Here is a 23,599-nt window from a genome sequence, read left to right as displayed (position 1 = left end):
TAATATAAAGTGGTATTTATTTTCCTTCTTACTGCTTTCCCCAGAAATGCCCTTTCACTCCATTTATGCATGTAAGTTTATGTGCTTGCGAGTGTGTGCTAGTGTGTGCGTGTGTGTGTGTGTGTGATTTTTAGCTTCCTGAGTTCACTGTTGAGTCAAGAGAACCTGGCTCAAGGCCTATGCAGCAGCTTCTGAAGGTCACAGATTCTGAGAGTTTGGGGGCCTGGTATCCCCAAGAAAACTTCCTCTTTCACCAAAAAAAAAAAAAGTGAGGAAAAGTGAAAGGGTGCTGCTTATAGAAAGGAGGGATGGTTGCATTGGAGGATGGAGGCTAGTTAGAAGGAAGGTTGGAATGGGAATGCATGCTGGGCTGAGGGACAGGATGGGTGCCTTAGGGAGCCCAGGCTACTCTGTGGTAACGGACAAAACCCCAAATTTCTTGTCATGCATGTTCAATGCAGACCAGGCAACTGCCCTCCAGGCTCTTTGCACTGGGTGGCTCCACTTCTCAGAGTCCTTGACTTCCTACCATATCAACATTTCATTGACCAGAACTAGTCACATGGCCCTTGCTAGATAAAGGGAAAGTTGGAAAAGGGAGTTTTTCTATTGGCCAAAGAGGAAAATGAAAGGCTCAGGTGAACACACAGCATTGTCTCTGCCTCAGAAGAAATCAAAGGCGGTAGGGAGCTGGAGGGATGTGGGGAAAGCTGGTCTGGTTTAAAAAGAAAGTGGTCTGTGTGTGATTGTGAAAACCTTGTGGTTCACACTCCCTTTATCCAGTGGTATGGACAGATGAGTGGAAAAATGGGGACAAAAATTAGATGAAGAACAGGGTGGGATGGAGGAAATGGAAAGATCTAGGTGTCCTTTTTTGCTTTTATTTTTGAGTAAGGAAAAGTTAAAAGATTGATTCTGGTGATGAACGCACAAATGTATGATGGTGCTATGAAAAATTGTACACTGTGGATGACTGTAGGGTGTGTGAATAAATCTCAATAAAACTGTATAAAAAAAAACTAAATGAACAATGGGGTTAGGAGGGAATGGGATGTTTTGGATATTCTTCATTTTAATTTTTATTTTATTTTTTGGAGTAATGAAAATGTTCAAAGATTGTGGTGATGAATAGACAACTAATTGATGATACTGTGAACAATTTTATCACTACCTCTCTATCTCTGTGTTTGTGTGTTGAGAAACAACTAGGGGATATAACATAAAATATTAGTAATTGAAAATCCTCAGATTCTCAACAACACACTTTCCCCTCAACAACACACTGTCCTCCATTCCATGTAGCCAGAGCTCCTTTCTGGGTTAACACTCCTAAGCACGGCTGCTGATGAAGGCAAGATCTTGTGGCTTTGAAGTTTCACTCTTGAGTTATAAAAGTTCATCCCAGGTAAATAGGATGCCAAGAACAACTGGCATCAGGACCTCTAGCCAAGTTGCAATCCAAGCTACTCCAGAGGATCGAGCTGAAAGACCAAGAAAAACACAGATTGTAAGTTGTCTTGGTTTGTGCGTTGGGAAGGAATGAGGGATGGTGCTGGACGTAGACCTGGTAGTAGAGCCAGGGAATGAGTTGCCTTCCTGGATTGAGCCCCACTGGGCCAGGGACATCCTCTCCCTCACAAGGACTCTATCTCCCCAGATATAAAGTATAAGGAGTACCCAAATCCCTTAAATATTGTTGGCTTAGCTGGGTACTAGAAGGTTACCTTGGCGTATCTGTGGGCCTAGGAAATAATCTCTTCCCTGTATTGGACAGCAATAAGTTAGGGCAGGGCTTCAGGTGTACCTAGGTGACCATTTTATGCTATGCACTGCTGACTTTAGAGAAGGAAGGACTACTCTCCTGTTATTCTCCCCCATTCGCCAGCTCTTCCAACTAGGAGATAAAAAGGAAGGGAAAGGAAGGTTGGAAAGAAGGAAGTATAGAAAGAAGGAAGGAAGGGAGGGAGGGAGGGAGGGGGGAAGGAGGGAAGGAAGGAAGGAAGGAAGGATGGATTAGAGGCAGAGAGGATGGAAGAAGAAAAGAAAAAGGAAAATGGAACAAGTGATAAAATGGGGAGGGGAGATTTGGGGTGCTTTTTTGTGGTGGCTAAAAAGTGACAAAATGGGTTTAGCTCTTCCAAAAAAAATGGATGTATGACTGCTTTCATCCTTTCTGCAGGTGAGCAGTCAGCCCCATTTTATAAGGGACAGGGATTGCACCTCTTCCTTCTTCTGGGTGTGATGTGATGGTCATACGTGCTGCTGGAGCCCTCCAGTCAAATTATGCTCTCATAGTTCGACACCAAAAACTAACTGTTACATTGGGTCTGTGGTAACAGGAGCTCTGGGAATATCCAGAGAGGCTAGAAGGGACATGACTGATTCGTTAGGAAGAATAAAGAAGAGCATCAAGTTTTTGTGGTCCGTGTGAAGGAGCAGAAGTAAAGAAATCAGCACAGGTGAGAAGGTAGACTGCATCCAGAAGGACTTGGAGAAAGTAATATCTCTGGGGGTCCTGATCACCGACGACTGAGCATGACAGAGATTGGCAGCCAATTGTCAGTGCAGTGGGTATAAGTTATTTGGAAGAATTCATACACCTGGGATGTGATTTCAAGGGTGTAGGAAGTACAGGGCCTGGAAGGCTGGTGATAGTCAGCCAAATTTATTAAGGGGTCCCCGAAACCCCTAGTGTCTCCAGAGTTTAAGAGACTGAACCTAATTTAGCTACTATTCATTGGGGGACTTGTCAAATGACAGGAACTGTGCTAGGTAAGTGACACGTATTGTCTTGTTTAATCCTCCTTATAACCTCATGAGGTAAGACTCATTATTTTGTCTTTTATTTAAGAAGGATACAAACTTGGAGAAATTGTCTAGCTAATGACCACCCAGGATTGGCCCAAGGTGTGACTGACTCAAAACCCTAGGATCTTGGCTACCTTAATATAGCACCCAGGTAGGCCTGATTTAGAACCAGGAGTGATGTTCAGGTGAGTGTTCCTCCCAAGAGACACAGATCAATCTGAAAAGTGAAACCCAGAGTCTCCACCCTAGGATAAGGCTCTCACAGGAACACTTCCCTGCACCTGTTCAACAATGTCTGGACTGTTCTCCCAAACTCTGACGTGACAGGCCACTTGTCCTTTTCCTCCCTGCTCACCCAGGTGTCCCAGATGTCCTACAATTACCCTGGCCTCAGATTTTAGAACCATGCACTCTTAGAGCAGGGAGGGCCATCAGAGGTCAATGCCAACTGCCTTTTGTATAATGAAGACACAGAGAGCCCCAAAGGCAAAGTGAGCATGCTGAGAGGTGATGGCAAAGCTGGGAGTAGAAGCCAACTTTCCCAAGTCTCCCAGAGGCCTTTGGGATTCTCCACCAGGTTCTGGGCCAAGAGGCTGAGCAAGACCCTACATCTTTCTTCATTCACAGGACAATGAATCACTCTGTGCCCACTTCATTTCCCAGCTCCTTCAGCGTTATTTCTTACCCAGAGTACAGGGTGAAATGAAGTAAACTGTGTCATTCTTCCTGCTCACAGGATTACTGATTTCGCAGGTGAAAAACTTGGAGTTGTTTTCTGGCGTAAGGACGATTTCAAGCACGCTACTCTGGAGCTCCGTTGGAAAGGGTCCTGAGTCTCTATACCAGGTGTAGTTTACAGACTGATCGTAGACCCCACATGACAGATTCACGAAACAACTGTTATTCTCTTTGTGTTTCTTTTCAATTTTTATCACAGGATTGGGTACAGGATCTGAAGAAGGAAAGTATGTTAAAAGATGAGATAATTAATTTATACATTTATGAGGCATTTATTTATGCTGCAAAGGTTTAGCCAACAAAGTTCAGACAGAGCTGGGGAGGGCTGGGGCCCCTGAGTACAGAGGAGAAGACGTCCCGGCAGAGGGAGCCAGTGAGCATTTTTAACCTCAGGAGACCTCAGGCAGGTAAAGCTAAGCTGAATCCAGGAGGGGGAGCCAGAGTCCATTACATGCATCCAGGAATAAAATGGGGTTATGACCTTCTGTGGGCCAGAGAGAGCAGCAGACGTGGCTGAGACATCTGCTGGGTTCAGACTGGGTATCCCAACTGCTCAGGGTCTCTTCTCTAGCAGTGGCCCACCATTTGCACTTTGGCCCTTCTACCCTTCAAGATTTCTTTGACTTAGTCTCTCAGGCTCAAATTCAGGGAGAGTCCTGGAGTAGGAGGTAGCAGCCCTCACATGGCAAAGTCCTTTGTGCAAACACCAGGGGAGATACCATCCTCCTGGACTCTGGCAGCGCTACTGAGAAGAACCTCATGTGATCCCCAGCACTGAGTCTGTCAAAGTTGGTGTCCCAGAGTCTAGCACAGTGTCTGCCACACAGCAGAAACTCTATCAGTGTCTGATGAAAAGAATGAATGAATGTGAATGAACAAATGATGAATGAAGCAGTTATGCGATGGAAAGGACAAAACACTAGCTTTGGAGTGAGACCAGTCTTGGCTCTGGTGTGCTGACCTTAGGCAAAGTAGTCAAGCCCCCTAAACTTCCTTTTTCTCATCTGTAAAAAAACCCTATCTTAGTGAGATAAAATGGCACCACCCAAGGGAAAGTGCTTCCATCAACATGGAAGTGTTTTATATGTGTTAGAGTTCATATTATTATCACTATGGTTGTTCCACTGTTGGAATAGAAGAGAAGTAATACATCCAGCATCTATCCTTCCCTGGCTAGGGCTGGGTTTACTTGAAATCCTCTGGAATCTTTCCATTCTGGTCAAGGGTAAAACACCTATGGAATCAGTGTGCCTCAGATCCCATAAGGTTCAATGTGGCAGAGAATTTACCAGATCAGATCTTGCCTCTGGGTTGTAAGCATTTGAAGGGGCTATAAAAGCTCTGTCAGCCTGGCCTTCTGAGCTCTGGCTCCATCTCTTTGAGGCCTTCTCAGATCACTGGAATGCCCCGACATGCTTTAATTGTGTAATATTTATACCACTTTTCACCATTTCCTATGTTCTAACTTCCTGGGTTACACTGCTTCCTCATTTCCCACAATGACAGCATAGAACTGGACACTTTGTGGGAATAATGTACTGAGTCAGTTGGGGTGGTCTGGCTCTAAGATGTTCCTTTTGAGCAATCAGAAAAGCCTGGGCTGAGTCAAAGAACAATTCCTCCCCAGGAACCATCCTCTGGGTCTTAACTGGAGGCAGAGTGTACTGAAAGCTAGCCCAGCCAATGGATTTTTAAACATTCAGAAAATTTGCAAGCTGGTTATGAAACCATTAGTAGCTTGGAATTGGCCATGATGGGAGTATTTACACCACCAAAATTAGTAAATACTATAAATCAGGGCTTTTTTTTTTTCTTCTCAGAGAGCTGGTTTACCAGAACCTCACTATAAGAGACTTTGAATCTTTCCTTCTTCCAGAACGCTCCTGAATTTTCAGGCCATATGGAATGGAGGAACTGTTGGGGGTAGGGCGGCCAGAGGGACAGACGGCGGGGGTAAGGGGGCAGGCTCTGGCTGGTGCAACCTGAATATATACAATATTTTAAATTTGCACTGTATTTTAGCATTTTAAAAAATATTTTCATTTTCATTATCTACTTTTCTCCTCATAATACCTTAAAAGATAGATAAAATTATTTATCTTCATTATACGATAAGGAACCCAATGCTCTGAGGTGAACACCTATCTTAGCTGTCTGCCTAGCCCCTCTTCTCTATTAATTTCCCACTCCAATCCTGGGGAGACCTACCTAGGAACCATGTTCCTGCTTCTATAACCTAGTCCTTTTGGCCATAAATGTTTGAACCAAGTACACTTACCTGAACCAAGCTGGGCCAATCAGTTTCTTTTTCTTGAGAATTTAACCGAGAGATACAAAAATCTAACCTTTGAGAGATAATTTGTGTAAATGACAAGAACATACAGGTACAGTCCATAGATCCCAGAGTCCACAGCCAGCCTTAAGATTCCCTTAGGTACTTATTTCCTTCCCTTTAGCCCTTCCTGACTCTTCCAAACTCCTTGATTTGCTTTAAATGGCCTTAGTTGTTTAAAATAAATTCTCCTTTTTTACTAAAGGTACATTGAATTGGTTTCTGTTAATTGCCATCAAAAGAGTTTTACCTAATAAAGACACAAAGATAGTATGATCCTTGTCCTTGGTTGCAGAGCTAGTAAGTGGTGACTTAAGTTTTGAATCTAGGTGTGACTCCTAGTATAATGCCCTTATCCTACTCCCATTTACAATGGTTAGGAGGGAGCTATACCTGGAAGTAATGAAGGACTAAGTTTTTCTCCTGCACATTCTGAAAGGTTAAAAACAAACAAACAAACCCCTCTGTGATGGTTAATTTCATGTGTCAGCTGGCTAGGATATGGTGTCCAGTTGTTAGGTCAAACAAGAGCTGGCCTGATTGTTACTGTGAGGGTATTTCATGGACAGATTTGCATCTGTAGTCAGTTGATGGCATCTATAACTGATTGTATCTTTATCCAACAAAGGAGATTGCCCTCACCAATGAGAGGAGTCTCCTCATCCAGTTAGAGGTCATAAAGCCATAGCTAAGGATTTCAGAAGTCAGCAAGAAGAATTCTTGACTTGACTTCAGCCAGCCAGCTTCCCATGGTGATTTCAGCCTTGCCTCCATTAGAGTATCCAACTTTTGGCCTGCTCTACAGAATTATGACTTGCCAATCCCCACAGTTGCAACAGCCAATTCCTATAATAAATATTTTAATATTTACACAGATATACATATACACATATATATGTATATGTATGTATGTATGTGTATATACACACACACATGCACACACACAGGTATGTATATATGTAAATGTCCTGTCAGTTCTGTTTCTCTGGAGAAACACAGATTTTGGTAACAAAAGTGGTTCTTGAGAAACAAAATATTAAGGATGAGATTTCTTAGTTGGTTCTGGGGCTTTGAGAATTGGTTCTCTAATCTGATTGGATTTAAAGGCACTAATAACTCTTTTTTCCAATGATCAAGCAGACACCGAGAGTCCATGGCATGAATTGGCAATAGAGACATGCAAATATCACCATTGGCTATTGCTACTCAAATGCTTATAAGAAGCAAGAGACTGGGTAACAATTTAGTGACACAGCAGATTTTCATGAAGTTAAAAAGTATAGTGATGTTGACTGGTTGTTCCCAACTATGCTGGATAAAATTGTTAAAGAAAAGGATGAGTCACTGGTTTCAAGTTCCCAGCTCAAATTCTGCATGAATGACATGAAAGTTTCTATGTATGCTGTAAAAGAAACTCTTATTTCTTGTAGATGTACACTCGAGATTTCTGAAAACCAAATGCAGAGTCTCATTGTGCAAGTAGCTGAATTATAACACAAATTGAATTCTCAACTTTGCAGGGGGTCTGCTATTAAAGTGAAGGCACTGATTGGGAAGGAATGGGATCCTGAAAATAGGAATGGGAGCATATGGGCTGATCACCATGATGGTGGGAATACTGAATCCCTAAATTTTTCTGAGTTTTCTTTGCCAGATAATCCTGTAACAGTCTGCCCTAAGGAATCAACCATCCCACTTCAGACTAAAGAGATTAACCCTGCTTTGCCTGATAAACCTGCAATGGCCTCCCTTAAGGAAATAGCTTTCATATCTCCATCTGAGATTAACCTTATTAAACCAGATGAAACTATAATGGAATCCCTTGAGGTAGTTGACTTGCAGGGCACTGCTCCTCATATCTCCTGCCTCCTTCCACCCATCCTTTATCTCTTCTATCTTTTTCTTCAAGTCTGGTGAAGTCTTTGTCCAGAGATATAATTAAAGTGAGCTCAGAACTGATTTAGGTTGATAGATACATAAAATGAAGGAAACTGTGCCAGTTTGGATGTATTATGTCCCCCAAAATGTCATTTTTTTTAATGTAATCTTGTGGGGGCAGATGAATTAGTGTTGATTAGGTTGGAATCTTTGGATTAGGTTGTTTCCATGGAGATGTGACCCACCCAACCGTGGGTAATACCTTTGATTAGTTTATTTCCAAGGGGGTATGCCCCAGTCAATTCGACATGGGTCTTGATTTAATTACTAGAATACTTTAAAAAGCACCACACAGGCCTAGATGCTTGTTGTAGCTGAGACGGACATTTTGAAGACGGCCTTTGAAAGCTGATGCTGACATTTTGGAGAACACCATTTTGAAACGCAACCTGGGAGCAAGGAGATACCAGCCATGTGCCTTCCCAGCTAACAGAGGTTTTCCAGACACCAATGGCCTTTCTCCAGTGAAGGTACCCTATTGTTGATGCCTTACCTTGGACACTTTATGGCCTTAAGACTGCAACTTTGTAACCAAACAAACCCCCTTTATAAAAGCCAATCCATTTCTGGTGTTTTGCAAAATGGCAGCATTAGCAAACCGGAACAGAAACCATCTCTATTGTTTTCCTTCTCTCCAAACCTTAGTCTTGCTAATCTCAGAAGAGATTTTAGTGGCCCCAGGGCTATCAATTTTGGGGTCTGCTGACTGAGGTTGATTCCCAAGCAGAATGGGCTCAAGGAGAAATGAATCAAGCCAGCCCTGAGGTTTTACCCTCCTCCTCCCAGAGAGTGCCCCTTATGACCCCCAGGAAGCCTCCCACTAGCCCATCAGGCATCCCTGGTAGGGGAAAAGGGGTGTGCCCTTTGGATCCCTTTACTCACCAAACACCTCCAATGGTATTGTCCATTCCTCCTCTTTCCCAGACTCATGCAACACTTGCAGGATGTATACACTGCTATCCTCTTTTTGGAGTTGAGAGATGTGCAGCGTGCTAGCTGAAGGATCAAGCACGACTCTGCCCTTAAATTTAGAATCAAAGTATGTAATGCTGCTCAAGTCCCATTCTACAATTTTCTGGGTAGTGGTGTAATACCAACTGAATTGTCTGTAGTCATTAGGCAGTTGCTCAGAGATGGTAAGGCTCACGTTGCTGCCAGAGACTGCGATCACTCCAGGTGCTGAATGAGCTGCCAATGAGAGCCAGAGTGAGACCCACCTTAGAGAATGTAGTGTGGTCCAGGGGCCCAAGCTTTGAGGACTTCTGCTTGGGATAGCAAGCATAGTCTTCATCAGAGGTCCTAGCTCCTGGTTAATCAGGAATTCAGTGAAAACTGGAGCTTAACAAGGGAGCAAGGGAGTATAGGGTATCCCTATACCCTAGAATCCATCTAGTTCTGCCCAAGATAATTAAAAATAAGGACACTGAGGCTGATCCTGGCTCTCTCCCTTACTCTCAAATCAGTAGATCTTCAAATAAAATGATGAAAAGTCATGTCTCCACTCTGGGCTTGTGTTTCCTCTCTGTTGAATTTAGTTCAATAAGCACTGTGTTAGTACCTAGAGACAAATACAGAAAGAGTATATGATTCTATTCTAAAAGGTCTAACACATGAATGTGGCAGGACAGACTCAGAAATAAATAATTCTAATATAATATCTTAATTACTGTAATAAAGATAAGCACAGAGTGCTTCGGCATCATATCCTTATCCAGAGTGTAAGATATGGAGGAAATATTAAGATTTTCTTTGGAGGAGATGGCTACTAAAGTGAGTCAAAGAATAATCCAAAGCTAATATTTTTTGAGAACCACACACCAGGTACTATTGTAAGCACTCAGGATGCATCAATGAACTAAACAGCACAGGCCCCTGCCTTCATAGAGCTTGCATTAGAATGGGGTAAAAAGACAGTTAGCAATAAACACATTAGATAAATACATTATCTAGTATGTTAGGAGGTGATAATTGCTACGACAAAAGAGAAAACACAGAATAAGGTAAGGAACTCAGGAACATTGGTGGGAAGAGGGGTTGGGGTAGGACTTCCTTTATAAGGTGGCAACTTGAAGGAAGACAGGAAGGGGACTAAGCAGACATCTGAGGATCTGGGGTAAAAGTGGCCCAGGCAAAGGGAAGAGTTCAGGCAAAAGTCCTAAGGTGGACATGCGCCTGCTGTGTCTGAGCCACAGTGAGGAGACGAGGGTGGTTGGTGTGGGTGAACAAGGAGAATGGGTGGTAAGAGACACAGTCAGAAAAGTAGTTGGGATTGGGGAGAGTAGAAAAGGTACTTCAGCTTTATTGGTAATATTTTACCCTGTTAAAAAAAATTTCCCTGTAAAAATGGCTCATATATTATGTGTGCATTTGTAATTAATTTAGAAACAAGTGCTTGAGAAGGTAAGAAAGTAGAGACGACTTGTGTAAACCATTTTTTTGACAAAGTTTGGATCAAAGGCAGATTTACAGTGAAACTGATGAGGCTGAAGTTTCAGGTTCCCTTCTCTGGCCCTGGAAGGGCCCTAGCAATGTGTGTGCTCACATTTTATAAGCATGATGTATTTTTAACCACAGCAGATCAGACATGATCTGTCCACTCCAACGTTCCCTGCCTCACACTTCCGCTTGTATTGAATGGCAATGAAGTTGTGGGCATTTTGGGGATTTGGCTAAGGGGAAGTAGAATAATATTCCTCCAAAATTCACATCCACCTGGAACCCATGTAACTTTATTTGAAAATAGCATCTTTGCAGATGTCATTAGTTCGGTTAAGATGAGTTCACAATAGATTAGGGTAGGCCTACATACAATGACTGGTATCCTTTTATCCAGACACACACACACAGGGAAGAAGGCCATATGCCAACAGAGACAGAGATGGGAATGCTGCAACTACAAGCCAAGGCACACCGGCAACCACTAAAAGCCCAGAAGAGGCAAGAAAAGATTCTCCCCTAGAGCCTTCGGAAGGAGCATGGCCTGCCAACACCTTGATTTCAGACTTCTAGACCCCAGAACTGCAAGAGAATAAATTTCTGCAGTTTGAAGCGTCCAGTTTGTGGGACTTTGTTAAAGACAGCCGTGGGAAACTAATACAGGCTTAGTGAGATATATTTATGTGGCTCACAGACTCAGCCATATGGAGTTACTGTTAGCCACCTCAGTGAAGAAATGGCACCCAAGAATCCTGCTGCCTTCTGCCCTGACTCAGCAGACGTGAAGGGCAGGGTCTGCTGGCATGTTGCAATAGGAAAGTGACATAAAGCCCTTCACGAGCAGTTGGTAGGAAGTAGGCATGAAACAAGGTTTGTAGTATACAAGAGTCAAAGCTGCTCTGTGGCGAAGTATTACAGATGAATGCAGACAGTGAATTAATAAAAATATTAGTTTTCTGTCTTTCATGATGTTTGTAGTGTTTGTTAGCTTTTAAAAACCTGTACGTCATTGGGACGTCTTTTCTCATTGTAACTAAATTCACTTTTGCTCCTATTTGTATTCGCAGCTTTGTTCTTTTTCTTCGTGAGGACAGCCCAAATTATATGAGCTACAGGTTCTAAAATAATTGGATTGGTTAAAGCAAGGAGAAAGATGAAGGGAGGATCACTGACATATTTTGGTGGAGGAAAGAGAATATACATATTCTAAAGGTAGAGAGATGAGCGAATGTGACCTATATCACTCTGGCTTCATAGGTTGTCACATAAAAATGAAGTCTCATATCTTCAACATCATCTATATACCTTATTACTTACTTTCCACACATCTCTCTCCTTTCCAAAAGCATTATCTTTAATGATTAAGGAATTAAAATGACTGTGTCCCCAAGGCTTTCAGTTCCTATTCATTCAGGCAACCACCTATCCACTCAAGAAACGTTTATTGAGCACTTACTATGTGCTGTTACATAGGCAGACACACTTAGGCACTAATTTCCACAGTGCTTCTGATTGAACCATTCCGTATTTTAGAATCCTTCTGGCATGATCCATTCAGACCTAGCCACACTAATTGAACAATCGTTATGTGCTTGGCTCTCCTACCAGCAACGAGCAATGCAGACCTAGTCTCAAGCCTCTTGGAGCCTACAGCCTAGTAGGACGGTCTCTCCAGGATCTGAGTCACTAGAAAGATATTTCAGACTGTTCATCATCCTGTTACATGTTTTCATGTGAATTAATAGAAGTGGATGATAATGGATGGCCTGGATCAGTATTTTTCCAACCTCGGCACCACTGACATCTTGGACAGGATAATTCTTTGTTGTGGGGGGGCTGCCCTGTGCATTAAGGATGTTCAGCAGCATCCCCAGCTTCTTCCTGCTAGACGCCAATAGCACCCCTCCAGGTATGAAAATCAACAAGTCTTCAGGCACTGCCACATGTCCCCTGAGGGGCAAAATGCCCCTGTTGAGAAACACTGACATAGATAATCTTCGGCAGGCTCTCCAACAAGTCTAAGATACATGCTCAGGAAGGTGATACAACCCTCAATTAACTACTTCTTTATCTCTCAGTAAGAAGCCACAGCCAACCACCAGGGCGGCTACCCTCTGAGAATTCTTATACTATCTTGGTGAGTAAGGAGGGAAGGAGGAAATAGATATCAAGAGCTTAGATTTGTATCTTGGGTGACACACTTCCCAAAATGGGAAGAATAATGAGTTCAGTGGACCAGATGAAATAAGACAGGGATTAAATGGATGGTGTGGAAGGGGAGACAACAAAAGCAAACTATTCTTTTAAGAAATGTGAGTGTGAATGGGAAGGAGAATAATAAGGCAATAAGTAAAGGAGCATGAAAGGTAAAGAGAGCATTGCATTTTTTTCAGTTTTATTTAAGGAGGGAAAAGACTTAAGGAGCCAGTGGAAGAGAATAAGTTGAAGACATAGGAAAGAAGTTGAAGACCAGCTGGACTGGGCTGGAAGAGGTTAAGAACAGAGGTTAAGGCACAGGTCATGGCTGAGAAGGGGGATACCCCATCCTCTGAGGCAGGAGAGAAGGCAGAAAAGAGGCTTGGTGATGTAGAAGAGTTTCTAGCTTGGAGATCGTAAGCAGGAAGTTGAGGGACTTCATGCCTAATGATCTCTAGGCCCTAATCCTCCAGTGAAGAAGGAGGCAAGTTCTTCTTGAGACAATGGAAGACTGAGGTGAGGAACAGTAAGAATAAGGGTGGAGTTTTGAAATAGCTCCTGTGGGGAATGATAGGAAGAATTTCTCAGGGCCAATAAGGCTACTATGAGACCCACAGCTTGGCTGAAATAATATCTCATCCTTCCCTCCCACCATCCATCCATCCATTCATCCATCCACCCACACATACACACATCAATTCATTTATCTAATAAATATTTAGTGGGCACTCACTGTGTGCTAGCTTCTGTGGCAGAACTGTGCATACAATAGTGAAGAAATAGATACAGCTCCTTCCCTTAAGGGATGGCTTCCAATTAAAGTTTGGTCTAAGCCAAGACCCAAAAGTATAAGTAAGAATTAGCCAGGGAAAGGTGGAGAGTGGATTAAAGCATGTTTCAAGCAGAGAGAATGAGTAAAATAGCATCAAACACCTAAAGACATAAAAGAAAATGAAAGCAAGAGTCTTGAATAGAAGTTAAAAACAGTTCAGGGGAGGGCAGAAAGAGGCAGTAAAAGGTGGGTTAGAAAAGGCCATGCCCCCTTGCCTGCTTCTCTTCGTTCGGACACTCACTCTGGGAGGTTTCAGCTGCCGTGTAAGAAGCCCTGAGAGACTGAGTGGGTAGAACATATACAGATATTTATTTGGAGAGAGATACAAAGAGAGACAGAAATAGAGCGAGGCTGACTGGACGCACCACAAGTGTGAGTGAAGAAGCCTGAGAAATGACCACAGCTCCCCGCCCCCCGTGACCTGACTGCAAGCACAGGAGAGACCCCGAGCAAAAAGTACTGAGCCCAGGCCACACCCAGATTTCTGGGCAAGGTAAGATTATTTTAAGCCACGGTGTTTTGGTTGTTTGTCAGATAACTGGAACAAAGATGATGAGTTCAGATTTGGATGTGTGTTTGGGGGACGCCTGGAGGACAGGTCTAATAGGCAGTTGAGAATGCAGGTCTAGGGCTCAGGAGAGCTGTTCGGGCTTTGCAGTTGCTTATGCCCTTCCCAGGCTCTTGTCAGTCTCAGACTGCAAGGGTCTTGATCTGTAAAGCAATTCAAATCCTTTCTTTAATTTGACCTTAATAGCACCCCTTGAAGAAGCAGGGAGCATACTATTATACCCCTGATGGAGTTGAGGGAGACAAGGCTTAGGGAGCTTATATGATTACAGAAAATCCCACAGCATGGGACCCAGAGAGAACGGACGTCTTCTGAGTCCCAGACCAATGCTGACCAATGCTGTTTCTGCCGCACCCTGCTAAGGGCTGTGGGGGATGGGGAAGATGCCCTGTGGTGCAGGGTACCCTGAATCATTGCTCAGAAACTGAAACAATCAAGTCTGAAGAGGAAGGAAGGAGATCTAAGAGTGTTGCTCAAACTTTTCTACAGAAGCACCCCTTACTGTGAAGGAGAGAACAAATGGACCTCCAGAAAGATCTGGATGTACAGTCCAAATGGAATTCTTTGAAGTCATTCATTCATATAACAATTATTTATTGAGCACCTACTATGTTGCAGGCACTGTGTTAGGTTCAGCAATGCACCTTTCTCAAAGAAAGGCCTGAGGTTTCCAAAGGGAATTCCTAAAGGAGAGGCAGAGGGAGAGGAGGATGCAAAGAATTCTGGACAGAAGGAAGGTATATGGAGATACCTTGAGATAAAAGAGAACATGCATCCTTCAAGGCAAAGAGCAAAGTTCAGTTTAGTCAGAATGTGGTTATAGGGGCAGATAACTGGAACAAAGATGATGATTTCAGCAGGAAAGGAAAGTTAGCCCAGTCCCCAGGCACAGAGAGAGGCCAGAACAGCCCCTAGCCAAGGAGTGGCCCTTAAGTCTTAACAACCAGATGCTTGTGGGTTCCTTCGGACTGAGGCACTTCAGGCCTCTGTTCAGAACCTCTTTCAAAGACCTCATGCCTAAGATGCACATCTGTAAGTATAAACTGTTCATGAAGAGATTTAGACACATTGACCTCCACCAAGTTTCCCTGTGCTTGGTCTCAGAAAAGCATGATCATGTAAACAGTTTGGGAATTAGACATGTGTGCCCTTAGGAGAATTTCTTTACCTCTTGCTTAGAGACGGTATTGTCTTCTGAAAAATGAAGATAATGGAAGCCACCTCACTAATTTCTTATGAAAATAAAACAAGATCACATACAAAATGCCTAGCACAGTGTCTGACACACAGTAAATGCTTCATAATTTTTATTTTATCAACTTAAGTCATAGAAATGGATGATGCTAACCAAATCAAAATCAGTGTCAGCAGTTCAAAGAGTAACCTAATCAGGTGTCCATTGTTGGCATGTTTCAACCAAAGGAAAATAAATGACCAGGATGAAGCCTTAGAAAAGGGAACATCAGATCAACTGACAAGGTGTTTTCAACATGTCTTGAGAAAATTCTAAAATATTCCCGTTCTCTTGGTGGCTCTATCTTTCCCAACAGTTGGATTAACTCTTTACTTCGGCCCCCGCTTCCCAGGTCAGACCAGTATCCTTTCACTTGAGTCAGCCCCGCAAAGCCTGTACAGCTCCCAGGGCCCTGAAAACATCGTGTCTCTAGTTCTATATGGTCATGAACCAGACCCAAGTACTGCCATCCTGCCAGGCCCTGCAGGGGTAGCCAACAGGGTTTGCTTCAAATGCCACTATCTCATCTCCCCAAATTACATATTATCATAATTTTATGATGCTCTGTGACTTCCCCATGTTCGTTCGTTTTTACTCCATATAGTTTCCCATAGTGATGAGCATTAAAGCCTTTAAATGAAAAAGGCCTGAGTATTTATTTGAGGGAATAGTGAGAGAGGCAAAAGCTTAACTCCTGCTTCTTGCTGGCCTGGGAAGACAGACATGAGATAGGGAAAGAGGGTTGGGCAGCTGTAACACGGAAAGGAAAGTTAGCCCAGTCCCCAGGCACACAGAGAGGCCAGAACAGCCCCTGGCCAAGGAGTGGCCCTTAATTCTTAACAACCAGATGCTTGTGGGTTCCTTCGGACTGAGGCACTTCAGGCCTCTGTTCAGAACCTCTTTCAAAGACCCCATGCCTAGACAGAGGTACTCCCTTTCCAAGTTTTCTTTCCTGCAGTTTTGATCTATCTTTGGGGAAAAGATCCTTTACCGAGGCTCAGGACACAACTCCTTGCATAAAAGTGGTCTCAAAGGATGTCTAAGGGAGCACGGTGTGTCTGAGCATAAATAGTGGCAGCCATCCGAGGAACGGAGCTTCCTCTCTGTTCAAAATGCCGAATAAAAACTCTCCCGCAACTTCACAGACCACTAGCTGTGGGACTAAAGATGAGGGACCTCTGCATGATTCTTCCCAGGGTCCTCTTTTTGTCAAATTCCCTTGGGGAAAGAAACAGAGCCCAATTCTCCGAGGCCAAGGAAGGCTTTCCAACCTCCCACAGCCCTGCTACGAGGGAGGGAGTTCCTGCTGCCTGGAGACCAAGCCCATCCCAGGCACGAGCCACATCCCATATCCCCCTTTCTATCTGACTATGCTTTCGGAAAGTACCTTGACTGCTGGTCGCCAGGAAAAGCCAAGACAGGAACACCAATTCCAGAGTCAGATGCCACTGCCAGCCCCTGGAGCACATGCTCCTTTCCTGAGGTTTCCAGGGATCCTGGCAACAGCGAGACCCAGGCTGGGAAGGGACCGAGGGCTTCAGTGCTCTCGAATTCATGACCCGCAGTTAAAGGAGAACACCCACTGATCTGCTTTCTCCACTCAGGGCAAACGTGGGAGGGGCCCGGAGACCAAAAACAGGAAGCCTCCTAGTGCAAGGTTTTCTGATCTGGGTCTCAGAAAGCTGAGAGCACCACGGAAACTGAATAACCATTACGTTTGGATGTGAGTAGGTGTATTTTTCTAGGGAGAGGATCCATAGCTTCTATTAGATTCTTAGAGGGGTCAATGTTCAAAAAAGACATACAATATCTGCTCTTGGTTTCCCAAGCAGGAAATACTCTAACTTTTTAGGAACCAAGAAACAGTTACACCTGCAGAAGAGTTTCTAGCCTAAGCCAACCCCAAGTCACTATGAGAAGCTGCAGGGTATGTCTTAGTCAGAGCATAAAGTTTGGGGAAGTAGGTCCACACAGCCTTGGGGCTGCTTCTCCAATCCCCCAAACCCTACTCTTAGCAAAGCCCTCCCTGAATTTCCTGGACCTTCCTTGGGATAGCAGTGATCCTTTGATTTGGATCTACAGTACTGCCTCCAACCCCCACACCAATAAATCACCTGAGTCAGCCCCACAAAGCCCGTACAGCTCCCAGAGCCCTGAAAACATCGTGTCTCTAGTTCTACACAGTCACGAACCAGACCCCCAAAGTATTGCCACCCTGAGAGGACCTGCAGGGTTTGCTCCAAATGCCACTATCTCATTTCCCCCAAATTACATATTATCATAATTTTATGATGCTCTGTGACTTCCCCATGTTTGTTCGCTTTTACTCCATGTAGTTTCCCATAATGGTGAGCATTAAAGCCATTTAAATGAAAGAGGCCTGAGTATTTATTTGAGGGAATAGTGAGACAGGCAAAAGCTTAACTCCTGCTTCTCGCTGGCCTGGGAAGACAGACACAGGATAGGGTGTCTGTCTGGATTCCTCAAAGAGTACTGGACTAGAGCGAGAGCTTGGGTTCCAGTACTGGCTCTCTCCTTTCTTAGCCTTGTAACCTGGGACAAGTCAATACATTTCTCTTTACCTTAAATTAATTGAATGTAAAAGAGACATTGCAATCATTCCCTGCCATAAAGGATTGTTGGGAAGATCAAACTAGACAGTTCAGCAATAAGACCAGATCTGTGCTTAAACCCTGGGTCCACCAATGATTTAGCTGAGAGCCCAGGCAAGTAACACACATCTTTGCACTTCAGTTTCTTCATTTGCAAAATGGACATAATAGTATGCATTTTGCAGGGATTTGAGGGAATATGGGCAGGACACCCCTGCCCATAGTCCCTCAGCACTTAGCATTTCTGAGCATGTCCACACAACTTCCAACTGCCAGCACCCATTACTTTTCTCCTGAGGGCTTTCTTTGGTGTCCAGGGCTTTCTCTGCCCACCCGCAGTAGGCTGGAAATGTCCTTAACAATGACTGGTGAGAGTTGATAGAGAAATAACCCAGTTCCCTTCGCCCTCAGGTGGAATAACTCAGGAGCTTATGTTCTACAGCTACGATCTACAATATAGTAGCTACTGGCCACATGAGGCTATTGAGCCCTTGAAATGTGGTTAAGTCCAAATGAGAAATGCAAAGTGTAAAGTACAGACAAGATTATGAAGTCTTAGTATGAAAACTAAGAATGTAAACTATCTCATTAATATTTTCATATTGATTACCTCTTGGAATGATAATATATTAAATAAAATGTATTATTTGTATTATTTAAATCAATTTTACTTGTTTCTTTTTACTTTTTTAATGTGGTTCATAGAAAATTTAAAATTCCATATGCAGCTCATATTTGTGGCTCATGTAGATCTACACTGTCTCCCAGAGTTCCCCAGAGAGATTAAGCTCAATGGTAACTTGCTTCATAGTACACCCTTTCTTGATTACCTTTGTTCCTGTCTTAATTCCCTATTTCTCTGTGGGTGTCCAGGTAAGTCACTTCCCAAATAAATACTTGCAAATGAATTCTTGTTTCAGGGTCTTCTGCTAAAACAATGAGAAAGCCTGAACTGAAACTAGCAACTTATGATATACAGGTATTAACTACAACTGGTTTACAATTGCTCAGACAACCTGACTTTTAAAACTGTGTTCTAAAATAGTAATCTATCGATCACCTGATGACAGGCAGAGTCAGAGTTGGCTCTGCAGAGGCAGAGAAGATTAGGGCAAAGGTAAAGAGAGGAGAGAAATGACTAACTAGGGGGCAGGTTGCTCCTTGTTAAATTTGGTGTGGTGGTTTGGAGCTAAGTACCCCAGAAAAACATGTTCTTAAACTTAATCCATTCCTGTGAGTGTGACCCCGTTGTAAGTAGGGCCTTTTGATGAAGGTACTTCAGTTAAGCTGTGTCCTACTTAATCAGGGTGGCTCTTAATCCTATTACTGGTTGCCTTTATAACCAGAATGAAATTCACACAGAGAAAGAGAGAGCCACAGATGGAGCAGCCAGAAGCTGAAATCAATGGACCCTGGAAGAGAGGAGATATCAAGAGAGGCCACCATGTGCCTTTGCCATGTGACAGAAAAGCTAAGGACCAAGGATCACTGACAGTAAGCTCCAGAATGCCACAGTCTTCGGGGAGAATGCATCATCTGGATGACACCTTGATCTGGACTTCTCCTAGCCTCAAAACTGTGAGTCAATAAATTCTCATTGTTTAAGCCCACCCATTGCAGGGTAAAATGACTGGGTACTGGTGCCAGCTTTCCAAATTCTAGCCAAGCTCAGTCCCAATTATAGCTTATTTATTAATATGCCCCACTTTCAGAAAAAAAAATACGTAAAAACTTAAATTTCCATATTAGATAAAACAGCTGGTTATTTGCCTTGCAAAATGCATATTAATTCCAGAGCAGTAGTTTACAGTCTCTTATGGAATGAGCTGTATTTACACTGAGAGTAGTTGTTGATCAAGAAAATAAACAATCAGAAAAGGCAATTTGAATGTGATACTGTTTTAAAATTAATCTGCATTTTATTAATCACAACAGCATCTATTTACATTTGAAAATTATATATATGTATATACACACACACATATATATGTACACACACACACACACACATATATCCAAACTATTATTAATTTGGTCTTCAACTCAATAGTAGGCCCTCAAATATTTGTTGATTAGTTGAATTTGTTGAATGAATTTGAAGATTTTTCTCTGCCCTGCAGCATCCCCTTCCCTCATACCAACATTCAGGGTTTGAGACCCTAGTTAAGAAACATTATTTTAAAGAATCCACCTCAAAATTCTTCATATAAGAGTCGTTTCCCAAAATATTTATTTATACCATGAAATTACTTGATCAAGACTTGGGGTGAGGACCAAGATTTGACAGTGAGCAATAAATTAAAACTAGTGGCTGAGAGATTTCAAATGGAGTTGCGAGGTCATTCTGGAGGATATTCTTATGTGCTATATAGATACCCATTTGCAGTTTTTAGTGTATTGGAATAGCTAGGAGGAAATACCTGAAACTGCTGAATTGCAACCCAGTAGCCTTGATTCTTGAAGACGATTGTATAACTGTGTATCTTAGATGGAGTGACTGTGTGATTGTGAAAACCTTGTGACTCACACTCCCTTTATCCAGTATATGGAAAGATGAGTAGAAAAATGGGGACAAAAATTAATTGAAAAATAGGGTGGGATGGGAGGATAGGATGTTTTAGATGTTCTGTTTTACTTTTACATTTATTTATTTGTGGAGTAATGAAATGTTCAAAAATTGATTGTGGTGATGAAGCACAACTATACGGTGTTACTATGAACATCTGATTGTACACTGTGGATGATTATATGGTATGTGAGTATATTTCATTAAAACTAAATTTTTTTAAAAAGACAAAAAAACTAAAATGTTAGAGGTCACAGTCAATGAAAAGGCAATCAAACATGAAGAGAGACTTCTTTTAAAAATGGAAATTGAAGTTGGGGTGATTTTTTTATGAGTGGTCATGTGATTTGTTATGTAAATCAAGCCAATAACAATAATAATATCACCCATAACAGCATTTGAGGCAGAAAAATTATATAAGTAAACCAGTGTTCCCCAACCTCTCCAGTTTGGGGGTACAAATAACACTGCACTATCAATCAAACCTGAAATTTGCTCTCTTACACAGACAGCCTAGTCTGCAGAATTCCCCCACCTCCCATGTATTTCTAAAAGCCCCCAAGGGGAACTTCCAGCCTCCAGAGATAAATGCTAGTGGTGCATTGCTGTTAACTGCCATTAGGAGGCTCTCATAGTCTTTGGCTATCACCCCTGTGCCACTGCCACTGCAGCCATCGCCACCAGCATATTCACAGCTTGCAGTCTAATGCCTGCCAGTGTCAGCCACTTGGGGGACTGCTAGCAGCCCTGGTCTCTGCATATCTCAGAGCTTGCTGCCAAGGATCCAGTGGGGGCCCCCGGCACCAAAATCCAATAGCCACTCCCCGCCCTCATCTTCTCGGCATCTGACGCAGTGAGCGCTCCTCCCTTACAATTCATATTCTCTTGCTCTTCACGACCCCACTCCTGTTCTCTTTCTACCTCTGACTTAAGTGCATGTAATTGTTGACTTAAGTGCATGTCTCCCCCAACAGACCATGATGTTTTTGAAGGCAGATGACTGTCTTTCAACTGTACTTCCAACACATGATACAGTGGGTGATACTGGTAGCATTAATGACAAAAGAGTACCTGGGTTTTCATTCAGGGCCTTCCATTACAGTACCTGAGGTAGCTCTTGGTGTGTTTGGGGTCAGTGGGGTGAGGGGGTGGGATCTGATCATACCAGGCACTGTCCTGGGCACAGGAAAGGGGTAATCTTCCCTCTCGGAGCCCCCCCCCGCCCCGGGACATACGGCAGGGTTGGTGGGACCCGTGAGAAGCTGTTGAGTAAAGGAGCGTGGAAACTGGAAAGCATGATAGAGCTGTGAGACCTAATATTGAATCTCTCACCTCTAACCATTCAGAAGAGACTTGTAGAAATCAGGGGCAGCTTTGGGTAGTTTCGGGGAAAGCACAGCCGTAGACACATGACCAGCTGAGCTGGGGAGGACAGGACAATGAGCAGAGCAGAGCTCTGAGTGGGCAGGAGGGAACTCAGTCTCGCGGGAAGGAGCTCCTGTTTAGAGTGAATAAAAAGAAGAAGTAACGAATGAGTTGGTATTTTCTGTTTACAGGTTACCCAATTCAACAGAAGCAATATCACAGAACAGGGTTTGACCCAGGCTCTTCAAGGGCATTTTTCCTGTTCCTCTGGTCTCTTGTATCAAAGGTTCAGCCTCCTTTCACCTGATACTAGCAATTGCCACTGCTTATTAAGCCCTTGGCATGCTGAGTGCTTTACATACTCTATTTAATCAACACTTCACAACAAGGAAATAAAAACTCAGGGGAGCCAAGAAATGAGCTAAATCTCTCAGTTGGCAAGTGGCAGAGTGAGAATTCAACTCAGGACTGTCTGATCCTGAAGCCTTAGCCGCGGCACCACACTGCCATCATTTTAGGAGCTCAGCTCCAGACTCTCTCTCTGAGGGAACCACCAGCAGAGAGAACCTGGGAGGAGCTGTAAATGCAGCAAGTGGCCCGAGAGAGGGTGCACCCCTTGGTTTGGTGAGGGGACTCCTGCCACGGTGTTGAAAGATGAAATATGGGATTCTCAGTTAAATTTGAAGTTCAAATAAATAATGAATAAGTTTTGAACAGAATTTGGTCCCAAATATTTCACGGGACATATTTACACTAAAAAACAGTCACTGCTCATATGAAATTCAAATTTTACTGGGTGCCCTGTATTTTTCTTTGTTAAATCTGACAATCCTACTCCCACAGCACTTATGTGCCTTTGCTTCAATGGGTCTGAGGAAGAAGAATCTGTCACCCCTTCCTGTCATCTACTGCAGGCCATCCACAGCCCCTGGACAGAAAAGGCTGTTGGGAAATGATGGCAATATCAGAAATCAGCCTGAGAGCCCTTGGAGAGCACTTTGGTTGTCAGAAGGGCCCTTAGGACTTACCTGACCCTTCAGAGCTCCTGACTCTCAGGCTGTGTCCCTGCTGCATAGAGTATTCATCCCACAGCGAGACGGAAGCCCAAAGCCTGCACCAGGACCTCTGCGGAGTGGGGAATCTGCTTTACGTCTGTTCGGAAGCTTCATTATGACTTATTACACATACTTTCAACGAACCTTTTTCCCACGTAAAGAAAAAGGCATGTGTGTAAATAATCATGGATACCATTTACTCGGCATTCGCTGTGAGCCTCATAAGAGTTCTGGGAGGGATGCAAAATGATCCCCGTTTCGCAAATGAGGAATAAAGCTCAGAGAGGTCGCCTAACTCGCCTCAAGCCCCACAGGCGCTACGTGGCAGCGCAGGACTCGCTCCAGCCCACCGAAGCGCCCGGGCTCTGCTGCACCGCCCCCAGCAGGCGCTTCCGCCAGGCCAGTGAGAGGACCGGGAACCCACCGCGGGAGGAGCAGGCGAGGGGCGGTGATCAGGCGGCGACCGGAAACACACGTGGCTGCTGGAGAGAGGAAATGCTCCAGCAGGCAACTCCGCGGTGGGTCAGAAAGTAGCACCTCCACGGAGTCCACAGCCAGTTTCTATGAAGTCACGAGGTATCTAATTATTAAAGCTACGTGCATTCCCAGGGACATTTTAACACTAATGTGAACATTTCAGTGTAAGCTGAAAGCAGCGTGCTATTTAAAGTGGGCAAAAATTGGCTTAAATTGTGATTAAAATATAGTAGTGAGAAAACATCAAAATGTCCCTGTATTTTTAAACCTGAAATCAAAAGTTCTGTATCTCATGTTTTAATGTTATGCTTCATTATTTTACAAAGAAATATCTTAAGTGATAATTGGGTGTGAAATCACATCCGTAGCAAAGCTGGCTTCTAACACTTGCTGTATGGCTACTTTTGCACAACCTACTCTAATTATAGGTGTTTTGTAAAAG

General features: G+C 43.5%; 1 protein-coding gene across 2 annotated transcripts; it reads right to left on the bottom strand.

The window, feature by feature from the left end:
* Positions 1-1,102: 1,102 nt before the first annotated feature.
* Positions 1,103-22,843, bottom strand: CD48 (CD48 molecule). 2 transcript variants are annotated; one of them, XM_037825566.1, is made up of 5 exons: positions 22,654-22,843; positions 21,593-21,758; positions 8,699-9,004; positions 3,494-3,760; positions 1,103-1,481 (listed from the first exon to the last, which is right to left on the bottom strand). In XM_037825566.1, exons 2-5 carry the CDS (start codon positions 21,600-21,602, stop codon positions 1,387-1,389), a joined length of 678 nt encoding a protein of 225 aa, XP_037681494.1. In that variant the 5' UTR covers positions 21,603-21,758; positions 22,654-22,843; the 3' UTR covers positions 1,103-1,386. The 2 variants fall into 2 exon arrangements, with proteins under 2 accessions (XP_037681494.1, XP_037681493.1); XM_037825565.1 differs by lacking the exons at positions 21,593-21,758; positions 22,654-22,843 and adding an exon at positions 16,470-16,651.
* Positions 22,844-23,599: the final 756 nt, after the last annotated feature.

The sequence above is a fragment of the Choloepus didactylus genome, chromosome 2 (genome assembly GCF_015220235.1).
Source record: "Choloepus didactylus isolate mChoDid1 chromosome 2, mChoDid1.pri, whole genome shotgun sequence".
Classification (NCBI taxonomy): domain Eukaryota; kingdom Metazoa; phylum Chordata; class Mammalia; order Pilosa; family Megalonychidae; genus Choloepus; species Choloepus didactylus.
Note: the sequence above shows the minus strand (reverse complement) of the source record. Positions and strands in the feature narration are given on the sequence as shown.

What these genes read in the sequence shown, in the direction of transcription:
- CD48 (XM_037825565.1), bottom strand. Translation starts at nt 16,638, where the DNA reads ATGAATTCGAGAGCACTGAAGCCCTCGGTCCCTTCCCAGCCTGGGTCT. An exon ending in CCTGGCGACCAGCAGTCAAG is followed by an intron (nt 9,005 to 16,469) that starts GTACTTTCCGAA and finishes TCTCATTGGCAG; the next exon opens with CTCATTCAGCACCTGGAGTG. An exon ending in AATACCATTGGAGGTGTTTG is followed by an intron (nt 3,761 to 8,698) that starts GTGAGTAAAGGG and finishes TTCCTTCTTCAG; the next exon opens with ATCCTGTACCCAATCCTGTG.